The 15,365-nt window shown below is 55.3% G+C and overlaps 1 protein-coding gene across 2 annotated transcripts; it reads right to left on the bottom strand.

Annotated features, from left to right (window-relative positions):
* Window positions 1-2,619: 2,619 nt before the first annotated feature.
* LOC135273134 (NUT family member 2G-like) lies at window positions 2,620-11,132 on the bottom strand. 2 transcript variants are annotated; one of them, XM_064372059.1, is made up of 8 exons: window positions 10,999-11,132; window positions 8,515-9,211; window positions 6,780-6,908; window positions 5,696-5,832; window positions 4,939-5,228; window positions 4,357-4,473; window positions 3,809-4,010; window positions 3,072-3,655 (listed from the first exon to the last, which is right to left on the bottom strand). In XM_064372059.1, exons 1-8 carry the CDS (start codon window positions 11,012-11,014, stop codon window positions 3,072-3,074), a joined length of 2,172 nt encoding a protein of 723 aa, XP_064228129.1. In that variant the 5' UTR covers window positions 11,015-11,132. The 2 variants fall into 2 exon arrangements, with proteins under 2 accessions (XP_064228130.1, XP_064228129.1); XM_064372060.1 differs by lacking the exons at window positions 3,072-3,655; window positions 3,809-4,010 and adding an exon at window positions 2,620-2,658 and having other exon boundaries at window positions 10,999-11,131.
* Window positions 11,133-15,365: the final 4,233 nt, after the last annotated feature.

Below are 15,365 nucleotides of genomic sequence, written 5' to 3'. Positions count from 1 at the left end.
AGCAGTGAAAATTAGACCCACTTGGAGATTTAGACCTGGACACACTGAGTTTTTGAACACTCTCGAAGTGCAATTTGGGAAAGGGCAGGTGAAATGAGGCTTCTTCCAACCTCCCTCTTCCCTCCTCAGCTTGGTTAACAGGCAAACACCAAAATATGGTAATAGCTGGTAATTTACAGAACGTTGGTTATCACATTTGATAATTATATGTTAAGGTTGTACAATATGTGTATGTCAGAGTTAGGGGTAGTAGGTCGTAGAGTCTCATGAAAAATACAACTTGTATATAATCTTCTGAGTAGCGAGATGGTAACTGTTACGATGGTTATGAATTGTCCAGGCAGTAGGGCCGGTATATGTCTTCAGTCACGTTTTTATGCCTGCAATCCAGGAAACAGTGTAAATGGATGTTTCCTGAAACAGCCATAGTCGCCTGCCAGCATGCCCAGCTAATTTTTGTATTTTTAGTGGAGACAGGGTTTCACCATCTTGGCCAGGCTGATCTTGAACTCCTGACCTCGTGATCCACCGGCCTCAGTTTCCCAAAGTGCTGGGATTACAGGCGTGAGCTACCGTGCCTGGCCGAGATTTATCATCTCTGTGTGCTGGTAACAATTCTAGCCTTCTCTTTTAGCTACTTTGAAATATACAATCCGTATTTGCTAACATATTGCAAATACGTCGCACCATTGCACTCCAAGCCTGAGCTAACTATGGTGACCGTACTCTGCTATAGAACGTTAGAACTTACTGTTTCTAACTGTATGTTTGTACCCGTTAACCAACCTCTCTTCCTCACCCCCATCCCTTCCCAGCCTCTGAAACCTGTCATTGTATTCTTTGTTTCCATGAGGTCAACTTTTTTTTTGTTGTCGTTGTTGTTTTTAGCTCCCACATGTTTGTGAGAATGTGTGATGTTTTTCTTCCTATGGCTGGCCTGGCTTGTTTCACTTAACATAATGACCTGCAGCTTCATCCATGTTGCTGCAAACAACGTGATTTCATGGTTTTTTCTGGCTGAATAGCATTCCATGGTGTATATATGCCACGCTCTCCTTGTCTGCTCATTGTTGGATACTTGGGTTGATTCCATATCTTTGCTGTTGTCAATAGCGCTGTGATAAACATGTGAGTGTATACTGATTTGATATACCGATTTCTTTTATGTTGGTTAAATAGCCAGTAGTGGGATGGCTGGATCAAGTAGTGGTTTTGTTTTTAGTATTTTGAGAAATCTCCATACTGGTTTTCATAACGACGTTACTAATTTCCAGTCCCGCCTCAGTGTGTAAGAGTTCCCTTTCCTCCGCATCATGTCAACATCCGCTGTTTGTATTTTTAAGAATAGTTATCCTAGCTGTGGTGAGGTGGTAGGTATCTCGTTGTAGTTTTGATTGGCACTTACCTGGTGATTACTGATGTGATCATTTTTTCATATATCAGTTGGCCATTTGTATGTTTTTTGATGTCCTTTGCCCATTTTTTTAGTGGGATTATTTATTGTTTTTCATCGTTGGTTATTTGAGCTCGTTACGTATTCTGGATTTTAGTCCTTTGTCGTGAACAGTTTGCACACGTCGTTTCCCATTCAGCAGGTTGTCTCTTTGCTCTGTCGTTTGTTTCCTTTGCTGTGCAGAAGCTTATTGAAAGAGATGGATTGAGCATGGTGGCTCACGCCTGTAATCCCAGCACTTTGGGAGGCTGAAGCAGGTGGATTACCCGAGATCGGGAGTTTGAGACCAGCCCGGCCAACGTAGTGAAACCCCATGTTTACAAATAATAGAGAAAAATTAGCTGGGTGGGATGGTGGGCGTCTCCTGGTTTCAAGCAATTCTCCTGCCTCGGCCTCCCAAGTAGCTGGGACTACAGGAGCATGCCACTATGCCTGGATCATTATTTTTTTCTTTTTTTTTTTTTGGTAGGAGTTTTGCTCTTGCCGCCCAGGCTGGAGTGCAATGGCGCCATCTGGGCTCACTGCAACCTCTGCCTCCCAGGTTCAAGTGATTATCCTGCCTCAGGCTCTCGAGCAGCTGGGATTAGCCCAGCTAATTTATTTTTATTTTTATTTTTGAGGTGGAGTTTTGCTGTTGTTGCCCAGGCTTGAGTACAATGGTGCTATCCAGGCTCACTGCAACATCCACCTCTTGGGTTCAAATCTGTGTCTGCATCAATTCCACACAAGAGTTCCATCATCATATGGGAAGGGAATCATAGGTGTGGGGGCCTCCATGCAGGACCCCGCGTGCCCCGAGGCCAGCCCCTGTGACAGGCACAGCAAGGAGCATCTGCTTCCGCCAGTTGGACAAGATTCTTTCCTGACCAGAAAGCAGCAGAAGGACTTCCCCTGCTCCCCACACACCGTCGTATCCCAAACACACCTGTGTGGATGGATGCCTCGATATCTCCCCTCAGCCCAGGGCCTGAGCTCTTCCTGATGAGGGTTAAGCAGGAGTGACCGCCTCTACTCGTGTCCCTGTTGCGGGCAGCTGCCTTCTCCTCAGCTCCCACGGGGCAGAACAAGAGCCAGCCAGCTCTCAACATCCCAGGATTTTCCAGGGATGCTGATAACTAAAGCAGTCGGGGCCTTGTGAGTGGTTGGTGGGAGGGATCAGGGTCTCCTCAGCATCCGTCAGTTCCTGGAGCATCTGAAGGGGCAGCCTACGCCTGCAGGAACGCGTGGGGCTGGCCCCCGTGGGTACCCAGTGCCTGGCATCTCCCAGGCCCTCTGTACTCCCTCACAGACCCCCTCCACTGAGCAGCACAGCCCTGAGGACAGAGGCAGGAACCCGGAGAGCATTTCCAACACAACTGTGTTTATTCAGATTTACACATGAGACCTCCAAGGTATTGCTCCCCACCCCCTACCCCTAGACCCTCCCTTCAGGTTCAGCCACCCTCTCCCTCCCCTCCCTCCTGCCCCTTCCTTCCCCCACCCTCCCCCATAAAGCTAAGGCCCAGCAAGATCAGCACTGGGGGACAAGTTTTTGCTTTGAGGCACCTGATGCCCTGAGGGTCCGAGAGTTGAGAGCCCCACCCTTGGGGATTGGCACCAGAGAGCCTGCCCTGTCCCTCTACTGGCTACAATGCTGCATTCTCTTCCTCTTAGAGAGCAAGGGGTCACCCTTTCTCTTTTTAGACTGCGAGGGGCCACTCAGCCCCCAAGCCAGGGACTGCGCCCCACAGGCGCTGAGTCCAGGCCTTAAATGGGGCATCTGAACAGGGGATGGGCCTCTGAAGAGAGCTCGCTTCTTGGACTTGGTGGCAGGAGCGGATGCTGGGCTGAGGTCTCTTCTCTTTGCAGATTGGGATTGAAGAGCTCCCTGGGGTTCCCACCCTTCTAGGCTGAGAAGGCCCGAGGCTGGGACAGGGCTCTGGGACAGCTTCCAGGGCCGCAGCCTGTAGTTGGTACCCATGGCAGAAACTATGCCAGGGATTTCCCTCTCCTCCTCACTTGACCACTCAGACAGCCTGCGTGACTCCTTGACAGGAGAGGCTCCAGGGAGACCCCAGGTGTCCTTGGTCCCCACACCTGGGCAGGTGAGTCTATGGTCCTGGGGAGGAGAGTCTGGCCGGGCAGCCCTCAGCCAGCGGGAGTCCAGTCTCTCCAAAACGGCAACAGGGTTTATGGACCTGACCATCCCAGTGCGCACCCTGCCTCGTCCCGGAGGGTCCCGGGAATCCCTCTGGGGGGTGGGTCTGTGATCCTGGGAAGGAGAGTTTAGCCGGGCAGCCCTCGGCCTGTGAGAATCCAGCCTCTCCAAAAGCACAACAGGGTTTTTGGACCAGGCCATCCCAGTGCACACACTGCCTTGTCCCTGAGCGTCCCAGGCAGCCGTCTGGGGTGGGCAGGTTTCCATGCTGACCCCTTGCTGGGGGCCAGGCACATCTCTCTCTGCTCCTTGGCCCGCTGCAGACTTAGAAGAGATTGAGTCCAGCTGGGTGGTGCCATGACTAGGGACTGCCCTCTCACACGGTTCCTCCTTCAAGGATAGGAGGCGCTTCTCTGCTACCTGCGGGAGTAAAGGGAGCACTTACTGGCTCTGCCTCAAGTGTGAACAGGGCCCAGGGTGGTGAAGACCAAGGCGCTTGGGTGGCAGGCAGGGAAGCCTGAGGCGGCTGGGCTTTCTGTCAAAGACAGAGAATGTGGCTCTGCTGGGCATCCCGCTGGGCCTCACTGCAGTTTGCATCCTGACTCCCCTCCCTGGCTCCTCTCCATCTCGCTCCATCTGAACCTGCACCTCCCCACCTCGGAGTGGCTCCCCAAGAAGCCGAGCATCCCCCGCAGGGTGGGGTGGACAATCAGGTGGGGCTTATGTGCCGGGTCCCTCCTGCCCCCAGGGTACCTCCCTGCTCTACCTGGGCAAGCGTGAGTCCTTCCTCCTGCTCCAGCTCCTGGCTTAGGGCCAAGAAATCCATGTGTGGATCTGGGGAAAGCAATTCTTCCAGGAATCGGGGGTGAATGACGGCCTCCACCTGGAAACAGAAGGAAGACGGTGTTAGCTTCCCGGGCAGGGAGTAACCTGGAGCCAAGGACACCTGGAGGAGATGCAGAAAGCAGTGAGCGCCCCGTCCCCACCCTTCTGGAGCTGTCTCATATCATGGCGACCACAGCTACACACACAGACCACAGACCTGGTAGCGTACACACATGCAGACAGAGACACACAAACCACACACAGACACACAAAGAGACCCACATATGACACAGGAAAATGGACACAAGTAATTTCCACACTCCACACTCACACCCACACAGACACAGAGTAACCGATCACAGACACAAAGACACAGACACAATCACATACACAGACAGTCAAATCGATGGCAACACACACACCCCTTCACTGCGGAGGAGCTAAGGAACAGAGCTTAATTCCAAGGACCTGTGAGTGCCACCCCCTGGAATTCTGCAGACCCCAGCACTTGAGGCTAGCCCACCTTGGTGACAAAGTCTTTCTGGGAACACAGGTTGTCAGCGTAGCTCAGGACGCCTGGGTCTAGAAGCATCCCGTCCCCTTCCTGCTCCACTTCGCCCTCTTCCCATTGTCCCTCGATCTCCCTCGTGGCCCCAGCGGGAGGCCCCAGCAGCTTCTCCATGATGTCCATATACTGCTGCACCACTTCAGGGGGAATCTCCTCGGGGGCCTTGGTCTCCGCTGGCCGCTGGGGCCTGGGTGGTGGCAGGCAGGCAGGTGGGGCCTTGGGGCCAGCCTTGCTGGGAAGGTACACTGAGGCAGGGAGGGAGGAGGATGGGTATGGTGAGGGCTGCTCCTCCTGCCTGCATCACACAGGGGAGGGCAGGGCTCAGGGACCTGAAGTGGGTCCCAGCTGGGTCAGGACCACCTGAACCACAGCGCCCCTGGAAGAGACGCCACAGGAGGGGCACATGTGGGACAGCATCGTTTTGGAGGAAGCTTGGAGTCACTGATATGCTGAGTACTCCACCCGCTCATCCCTGCTTCCTGGGCAGATTGTTGAGTTTTGGAATGGCAAGGGGAGAGAGTAGCTAGGAAACCTGACCAGGTGAATACCCACTTTGTGACCACGAGCCGCCCAGCCCCCCAGCTCCCCTGAGCTGTCTTTTTGGAAGGAACAAATCCCTCTCTTGAAGGGAGGCATGGGGTGTGGGGACAGTGGCCTCCCTCGGCCTCTCTGGGCTTTGCCGTGGCTCCTGTGGGAATGTGGGAAGCCATACCTGGCTGCTTGACCACCTCAGGGGCCGACGGTCCCTGAGGTTCAAGCCTCGGCAGGGCTGGAGGAGGCAGGCACTGGGGCCCCTTCATCCACTGTGACTTCTGAATCTGCATCTCCTCAGCCTCAAACTCTAGGAACCTAGGGTGAAGAAGGTGTAGACCGTGCTGAGAGGGTCCAGGCCCTCTGCCCCCAGGACCAGGCAGCAGTCGATGGCAGGGAATGGGAAGGCATGCCTCAGGCAGGCTGTCCAGGCCCTCCCTGGGGCCCGTCCCCCAGTCCCAGAGGGAACTACTCCCAGAATTCTGGGCCCTCCCTCCCTCACCCGGCCCCTGCAGAGCCCATGGCATCAACAGGGCTTTCTGACTTAAGTCAGGGCCACGAGGCCCAGGAGGGCACCAGGGGTGGGGTTTATGGCAGAAGGCGTCCATGATGTTGCCCAGTTGCATGAGTCCTGAGGTTGGGACTGTGGGTCCCTGAAGGATAACCCGGGAAGATGAAGCGTGGGAGACCCCGGTCGGGAGGAAGTAAAAGCTGGGCGCAAAAGACAGGGCCCCTTTCGCCTGAGGCTGCCGTCTTTCTGTCTTAAAGGAAGGGACTACGAGGAGCAAAGGCGGGCAGGCCAGAGATGGGTCTCATGGTGTCCTGGACACAGGTCTCCCCTGACCCAGCGCAGGTTTCTCCAGTCCTGGCCAGGCTGGGATGGGCGAAAACTGACTTCTGGCCACTGCTGTGAAGAGAGTGCACCCCGCTCTGTCTATAGTCCCCAGCGCCCCTTCTCCCCATCCTCACAACTGGCGGTGATCTCCTTTGGGCTGTGATGCTGGCTGCTCGCTCCCTGACCCTTAGTGTCAGGCAGGGGTTGGCCCGAGGCCAAGCAGGGCGTGGCTTCCCACCAGGGCAGGATAGAGACCCCAGAGCACTCTAGGAGGGAGGAGCAGCTTCCTGAGGGAGCCAGGGGCCAAGGAGTGCCTGTGTTTGTCCACACCCTCCTCATGCTCCACACTGAGAAGCCACCATGGCCATCTGGCTTCTGTCACCCTCTGTCACCCTGCCATGTGGGCTCTGCCCCTGCACCCCAGACTCACTTACCCGCCATCTCGTAGTAGATCATCCGGTCAAAGTTGCTCGTGTGCTTCCATTCCCGCACGGCCCACCACAGTCCCTCCTCTATGGTCATGGTGGGCTTCTGCTGGGCCAGGGATCTGAGAACTGGGCTGTAAGGTGGTGCAGTCAGTCCCAGTCCATAAGCCCACCCTCCATCCTAAGCCCACCAGTCCCAACACCCGGCCCCTGTCACCCCCACACATGTCCTGTCATCTGTCCCTGTCCTGTTCTCCCCCACATGGGCAGGATATGTCCCCAAGATCAGTCATCAACACAAGCCACCGGCTGGCCTCTCCAACTGCCCCTCGAGTCCTCAGTGTTACAGTGTTGACAAATGAACTCAGTACTATGGGTGGAATGTGAGCGTCCCCAGCATTCCTGTGCTGAAGCCCTCAGCCCCGGTGTGTCAGTTCTTGGAGTTAATCAGGGTTAGAGCAGGTCATGAGGGTGGGTTCCCATCATGGCATCCGAGCCCCGATAAGGGCAGGAGGAGACACCAGGGCTCTCCCTCTCAGCCACAAGAGGACACAGCCAGAGGCAGCCCTCTCCAGCCAGGACACCAGTCGGCCGTCACCTTGATCTGGGACTTCCGACCTCTGGAAGTGGGAGACGTGAATGTGTCCTGATAAAGCACCCAGTCTATAGGATTTGTTATGGCAGAGCCCGAGCTGACTGAGACAGCGCACACACAGAATGCCCGGGGAGCGAGGGTTAATGTGCAGGTTCCAGGGCCCCAGGACTGAGCATTTAACCAGCTTCCTGGGGACTCTGGAGCAAGGCGGCCCCTGGGGACGCAGCCTCAGGGTCCTGGAGACGAGTAGAAACCAGAACCAAAGCAGAGCGGTGTCCAAGCCCACTCCACACCAAGCCTGTGAGCCTGGGGCGACTCCACTCCAAGAATCAGGGTCCCCAGTGCACCGGGACTCAGCTCCAAGGGAGAATGCAACCAGTTCCAAGATGCAGGGGCGGCAAGATTTTTTGGGACAAAGATGGGGCCTCCTTACACCTACACCCTGGGCAGGGGACTTGCCTACGGGAGTGGCCAGTGTTTTGCCGGGTGGATGTGCTCAAGCTCCCGTGGAGTACGGGTTTGCTCATCAGCGGGGGACACAGGGTCACAGAGGCACTGCAGGATGGAGAGAGGCACGACTGGGACTGAATCGACAAACTCTCAGATGCTGGCATTGCTGCCTCAGTCACCACAGTCCATGGCCCTGGGCTGCTGGGCTCGTGGTGCACTCAGAGCCATCACTGGAGCCCGTGGCTTTGGGGAACACTGTCCTAGATAGCCTAGTTCTGATAACGATAGCAGTAGGGACAGTAATCATAACAGTTATCATGTAATGTGTCCCAGCACGTGCCGGGCACTGTGCCGTGTGCCTCATGTGTGAGCTCAAGTCACCTCTTCACCATCCTCTGAATGAAGCAACGTCATCCCTTTTTCTAGAAGGGATCGAGGGCAAAGCTACAAATACCTGCCCAGTAAGGATTGGCTGGACTCACGGGACAGTGAGGGGCAGGTGAGATGAGGCCCCTGAGAGTCTGTCCTGAGCGGCAGCCAGATGAATGTTCCTGAAAATGTGCCCTTCCATAGCTCGACCCGTCGCCTTCAAGACCACCCTGCAAGCTCCCCCGAACAGCGTGACCTCCCGTCCATCCAGCAGCCTCTTTATGGGTGAGCTTCAGGGTGAGCTCCGGTGCCCCGAGGACACTCACATGAAGAAACAGGAAAGCGCTTCCGTGTTCGGACTCTGGGGAAGGTGCCTCCGGGCCAGGGGCTTGTAGTGCTGCCAGAGTCGGAAGTTCTCATACACGCTCTGGGTGTTGCAGGAGTCGTCCGGGGGAGTCTTGGCCTGGGAGGGAGCCAGGCTGCCCTCTCCATGAGCCCCTTGTGACAATGGACAAGCATTCCCTGGGGCCACGATGGGGCCCGGCTGGGGAGCAGGTGGTGGTGCTGGAGGAGGAAGGCCCTGGAACCAGCCTCCGTCACAGGCCTGGGTGACCCCAATGATGTGGGCAGCCATAGCGGGCACCACAGGGGCAGCTGCCAGGGGTCGGGGAGGTGGACATGCGACTCCCTCACAGACGGCACCTGGAGCCCGCCAGACGAGGGGGTCCTGAGGTAGGGCCAAGGTCTGTGCCTGAGGAGCCTTCACAGGCCCCACTTCTGTCTTCATCTGGACAAGGACGTTGGAAGCCCCGGCCCAATTGAGGCCTTGGCCATCGTGTCCTGCCACCAGAGGGGTCCTGGGAAAGGCAGACAGCACCGGAGGGCCGCCTGGGGGAACCACTGCAGTCACGAGGGGCGGCCCATCTGCTGGGCCAGGAGCAGGTGTGGCGAAGGACAGAGCCGTGAACACTGGCATGGAGGCGCCAAGGTTCTCGGTCACACCCGTTTCCAGCTCTGGGCATGCTGTGGAGACAAAGGAAAGAGGTGAATGAGCTGGGGTCTCCAGGTCCACCCTGGTCACTGGGGAATCAGGGGTGTCCTACAGCTGAGGGCATGTGACAGGGAAACTGCAGCTTGCAAGTGTCCCTGATTGTGCATCGCATGCTCTGTTCCTCCATAGGAGGGTCCCTTCACTAGAGAGCCTGGCAGTTAACCCAGATTGCACCACTGCGTTCTAGCCTGGGTGACAGAGCAAGACTCCATCTTGAAAAAGAAACAATGGAAGACAACCACCGGATGGAAATCTCTCCCAAGCCAGCACCCCGTGAACCCTGAAGATAACCCATACGCATCACACCCAGTGTGCAAGTGATTGTTCTGGCACCATGCCCAGCAAGTGCTAAATGTGGGTCAGAGTCAGGCGACACTTTCCTCAGTGCTCGGTGGTGCTGGCTGCCACTCAGGAAGCTCTGTTGCCAGGGAGCAGGTCTGAGAAGCAGTGGTGGAGTTCCCTGAGATACTGTCATTGCGCAGCCAGCAAGAGCGGCACACGATTAGAGCACAGCCAGCAAGCGGTGAGCAGTGGGGCTGTCGGGGGGTGGGGAGGTGTCTGGGGATTTTCACAGCTGCTGGTCATGTTACAGTAGGTCGTGGGACAACGAGCCCATCTCTGGTCCTTTTCCTTTGAGCTCCCAATAACTGAATAGAGTGACCAACCAAGAACCAGAGGTTCTTGGGCCACAGGCCAGGTGTGGCAAAGTTGTCTGGAGCTCATCCCTGTTCGCTAGGACTTCATGCAGTCTCCAGTCAAGGGGAACAGGGATACAGCACATGCACCTCATCAGTCAGGACACACATCCTAACTTGAATAATAATAATAATAAGAGGACCATCTTCCTATTTGTGTTCTACTCTCCTTCCTGTACTGAAAAGGAAACCAGTCTTTCCAGACCTTTCCACTGAAAACCAGCAAGAGTCCACACGTGTCCCCTGTTCATGAGGTAGTAGACATGGAATAGAGGCAAATTGTTCATCTCCACAGAAACACAAAGTGCAGAGGACAGGCCGTGAGCTAGCAGACAAGAGGAAGTGGGTCTGAAGACCTGCGCTTCCACAAGAGGACGAACAATTCAGAACAACCTGGGAAGCCCAGGCCGTGTTGCCTGAACTTCCCCACTGCCCCCACCCCTGTTAAAGCCAACAGCTACCTGAACTGACTGAGAAGCCACCTCTGGGGAGCGAGCTGAGAGGCTGCGGCAGTTACAGTAGCCCCAGGCTTGCCCACCTCGAGGCTGTCACTGCATGCTCTGTCACAGCCATCACACCCAACAGTCGTCTCTGGCTGAGACGACTTCTCCTCACTCCTCCCTAAGATCTAGAAAAGTCCAGTCCAAATCCCTCTGAACACTATGGAAGGGCACTGTCCAGGTGCCCGAAGACATAACACAGGGCTCAGGCTTGCCCGCCATCTTCATTGGGCCACCGGCACAACACGATCCCACCACTCCCTACAAACACGGTGACGTGACCCGTCCCCCTCTAGAAAGAATCAGTACATCCACTCCATCCTTTCCCCTACACGGTGTATTCCCCCAGGCATCTTGGTCCACCTCCAAGGAGCCGTCCTCCCTAACCACAGACTCAGGGTGCCATGGCCCTCTCCAGGTGTGATGTCTTTGGGGACATCCAGTGCTCCCTCCCTCCTCGACACTAGCCCTATCAACTGTCCCTGGGGCAGTGTCAAGTTTGAATTCCCAGGGATTTGAAACGCGACAGAGACTTGGATAATGCCCCTGTCCCTACAGACTCACCTCCATTTGAAGCCATCCCCTCAGGCTGGGTGCTGATCACCGCTGTCTGACAGTTTCCACAGTGAGAAAAGTCAAGAGCAGGACCCAGAGAGTGACCTACCTCAACAGATTCTCCTGAGTTCAGGTAGGTCCGGTAAAATTTGAAAGTAAAGCAGTTTAGAACTTAGGACCCCAGACATTCTGCAGAGGGGGAGGGGCAGTGCAGCAGGTACTGGAAGGGGTGGGGGACATTCTGTGAAGGGCTCCAGCCAATAGGAAAGAACTGAGGTTCCCTTCCAGCTGGAGGGCAGCAGGGCAGACTGTGTGCACCTCTTTAGGCAACTTTTTTTTTTTTTTTTTTTTTTTTTTTGAGATGGAGTTTCGCTCTTGTTACCCAGGCTAGAGTGCAATGGCATGATCTCGGCTCAGCGCAACCTCCGCCTCCTGGGTTCAGGCAATTCTCCTGCCTCAGCCTCCTGAGTAGCTGGGATTACAGGCACTTGCCACCATGCCCAGCTAATTTTCTTTTTGTATTTTTAGTAGAGACGGGGTTTCACCATGTTGACCAGGATGGTCTCGATCTCTTGACCTCGTGATCCACCCACGTCGGCCTCCCAAAGTGCTGGGATTACAGGCCTGAGCCATCACACCCAGCCCCTCTTTCACCTTTTTATGTTAATAATTTTGCCACTCCTAGCCATGCATGGAGGTTCATGTCTGTAATCCCAGCATTTTGGGAGGCCGAGGCAGGTGGATCACCTGAGGTCAGAATTTCGAGACCAGCCTGACGAACACGGTGAAACCCGTCTCTATTAAAAATAGAAAAATTAGCCAGGAATGGTGGCAGGTGCCTGTAATCCCAGCTACTCGGGAGGGTGAGGCAGGAGAATCGCTTGAACCTGGAGGGTGGAGGTTGCAGGGAGCCGAGATCATGCCACTGCAATCCAGCCTGGATGAGAGAGCGAGACTCCATCTGAAGAAAATAAAAGAAACCAGCCTGTGCAATATGAGCTTTGAAGCCACGGCAACCAGCAGGGAGACGTGACAGCCCCTCTGCCCGCAGGTGCTGGACATCACGGAGCAGCTGGATGCCGGCGTGCGGTACTTACACCTGCAGATTCCGCTCATGCTGGACGGCTCTTGAGAAGAACCTGCAGTTTGTTCACATGGTATACACCATGGCACTGGTGGAGGTACGACCATGCTGAGGGGATACACGGGGAGTGCTCAGGAGGCGGCCGGCCTCCCATGGGGAACCAGACTGCCATAGGGACGGGAGGTTCCTGACCTTTAGTGGGATGACGATGTCAGCTTCAGGGCCAGACAAGAGACCAGGAGATGCTGACGTCTGCTAATCTGTTAGGAGCACTTATTTTTTTTTCCTTTGGAGATGGAGTCTCGCTCTGTCACCAAGGCTGCAATGCAGTGGCTCAATCTCGGCTCACTACAACCTCCGCCCACCAGGTTCAAGCGATTCTCCTGCCTCCGCCTCCCAAGTACCCGGGATTACAGGCACCCACCACCACACCCGGCTAATTTTCATATTTTTAATAGAGACGGGGTTTCACCAGGTTGGCCAGGCTGGTCTCGAACTCTTGACCTCAGGTGATCCGCCCGCCTCAGCCTCTCAAAATCCTGGGATTACAGGCGTGAGCCACCATACCTGGCATTCGGGGGGTTCTTGACCGATGTGAATTTCTTCATTTCTGTTTTTCTTTTTGTTTTCTTTCTATTTTTTTGAGACAGAGTCTTGCTCTGTCACCCAGGCTGGAGTGCAGTGGCGCAATCTCAGCTCACTGCAACGTCTTCCTTCCTGTTCAAGCCATTCTCCTGCCTCAGCCTCTGGAGTAGCCGGGATTATAAGCATGCACCACCATGCCCGGCTAATTTTTGTATTTTCGGTAGAGACAGGGTTTCACCATGTTGGCCAGGCTGGTCTCGAACTCCTGACCTCAGGTGATTGGCCTGCCTCGGCCTCCCAAAGTGCTGGGATGACAGGCATGAGCCACCGAGCCGGGCTGAGTTGACTCACTGCAGCCTCCTGTCTGCAGGAGGATCCACCTGTCTAAGCTTACCAACTACCTCTAGCTTGGAGTAGAGGTGTGAACCACCACACCTAATTCTTTAATTCTTCTTTTTTGTAGCCATGTTGCCCAGGCTCTTTTCAAACTCTTGGACTGAAGCCAATTCTCTGGGATCGGCCTCAGCCTCCTCGCAAAGCACTGGGACTGCCACTGTTCTGGCCTCATCTTTTCTCTTTTTTTGAGACAGAGTTTTGCTCTTTTGCCCCGGCTGGAGTGCAGTGGCTTGATCTCGGCTCACTGCAACCTCCGCCTCCTGGGTTCAAGCGATTCTCCTGCCTCGGCGTGCTGAGTAGCTGGGATTACAGGTGCATACCACCATGCCTGGCTAATTTTTGTATTTTTAGTAGAGACAGAGGTTTTGCCGTGTTGGCCAGGATGGTCTTGAACTCCTGACCTTAGGTGATCTGTCCCCGCTCAGCCTCCTGAAGTGCTGGGATTACAGCTATGAGCCAACGTGCCTGGCCGACATGGCTGGCTGCAGCCTCCACCTCCCAGGTTCAAGCAATTCTCTTGACTCAGCCTCCCAAGTAACTGGGAATACAGGCGCCCACCACCACACCCAGCTAATTTTTTTGCATGTTTTTAGCATAGACGGGGTTTCGCCATGTTGGCCAGGCTGGTCTTGAACTCCTGACCTCAGGTGATCCGCCCGCCTTGGCCTCCCAAAGCGCTGGAATGACAGGTGTGACCCACGGAGCCCAGCCTTCCCCGAGCTGTGGGACTCATGAAGGACTCTGCCCCGCCCCCTCCCTCCCCGCAGGACACGCTCCCGGAGATCTCAGAGTGGCTGGAGCGGCACTCTCGTGAGGTGGTCATCCTGGCCTGCAGGAACTTCCAGGGGCTGAGTGAGGACCTGCACGACTACCTGATCTCCTGCATCAAGACCATCTTTGGGGAGATGCTGTGTCCCCGCGGGGTGAGTGACGAGGGAGAAGGATGGCCACAGGTCTCTCCCAGGGCTGGGGGATCCTCACCCTCACCCTGCATTTGCTTACCTGGTACCCCCGGGTGTGGCTGCTGCCGTGATCCCTGCAGCAGGTGGAGTTTGGAACAACAGCAGCTCCCGGCTCTCCTGCAGGCCGACCTGGAGCTGGGAGTGGCTCCTAGTGAGAACTGCTTCCTGTGATGGGTTTAGAAATCTGCATAGCAGAGCCGGACGTGGGGGCTCACACCTGTAATCCCAGCACTTTGGGAGGCCGAGGCGGGCGGATCACAAGGTCAGGAGTTCGAGACCAGCCTGGTCGATACGGTGAAACCCTGTCTCTAAAAATACAAAAATTAGCCGTGCATGGTGGCGGGTGTCTGTAATCCCAGCTACTTGGGAGGCTGAGGCAGGAGAATTGCTTGAACCCGGGAGGCAGAGGTTGCAGTGAGCTGAGATTGTGCCACTGCACTCCAGCCTGGGCGACAGAGTGAGACTCCGTCTCAAGAGAAATCAACAAAAAATCAGGCTGGGCGCAGTGGGTCGCGCCTGTCATCCCAGCACTTTGGGAGGCTGAGGCAGGTGGATCACCTGAAGTCAGGAGTTCGAGACCAGCCTGGCCAACGTGGTGAAACTCTGCCTCTTCTAAAAATACAACAATTGGTCTGGCGTGGTGGCGAGTGCCTGTAGTCCCAGCTACTTGGGAGGCTGAGGCAGGAGAATGTCTTGAACCCGGGAGGCAGAGGTTGCAGTGAGCTGAGATTGTGCCACTGCGCTCCAGCTTGGGTGACAGAGCGAGACTCCATCTCAAAATACAACAAAACAGGGGGTTAGGGGAGGGATAACGGGGTGGGGTGATTGGGGAGGGATAGCATTAGGAGGTACCACGCCATGTGTATACCTCTGTAAGAATCCTGCAAGATGTGCACATGTATCCCAGAACTTAAAATAAAATTAAAAACAAAAAGGAAAAATGGCCAGGTGCGGCGAAAAAGGATATGTGAGCAGCATCTTCCTGGCTCCATGGGCACCCCAATCAGGGTCTGTGTTATTTTACCGGGGTTGCAGGCACCCGGGAGCCCAGACAGCAGCCTCAGAAGGGCTGAGACGTGAGCTGACCAGCCCCCCGCTCTGCAGGCTGCAGGCCACGGTCAAGGCGTCCTGAAGGCACCCAGAGAGGGTGCCCCAGCCTCCCCACAGGTCTGTTCCTGGCTACATGTGTTCCCCCAACCCCCTTGTAAAAAGGTTTTAAATTTTTAAATGTTTTTTTTATTTATTTATTTATATATATATATTTTTGAGATGGTGTTTCCCTCTGTCACCCAGGCTGGAGTGCAGTGGCGCAATCTCGGCTCACCGCAACCTCTGCCTCCCAGATTCAA

Source organism: Aotus nancymaae, unplaced genomic scaffold (assembly GCF_030222135.1).
Source record: "Aotus nancymaae isolate 86718 unplaced genomic scaffold, 86718_ANA_hifiasm-v0.15.2.pri h1tg000286l, whole genome shotgun sequence".
In the NCBI taxonomy this organism is placed as follows: domain Eukaryota; kingdom Metazoa; phylum Chordata; class Mammalia; order Primates; family Aotidae; genus Aotus; species Aotus nancymaae.
The sequence above is the reverse complement of the archived record's forward strand: the minus strand, read 5'-3'. Positions and strand labels throughout refer to the sequence as shown.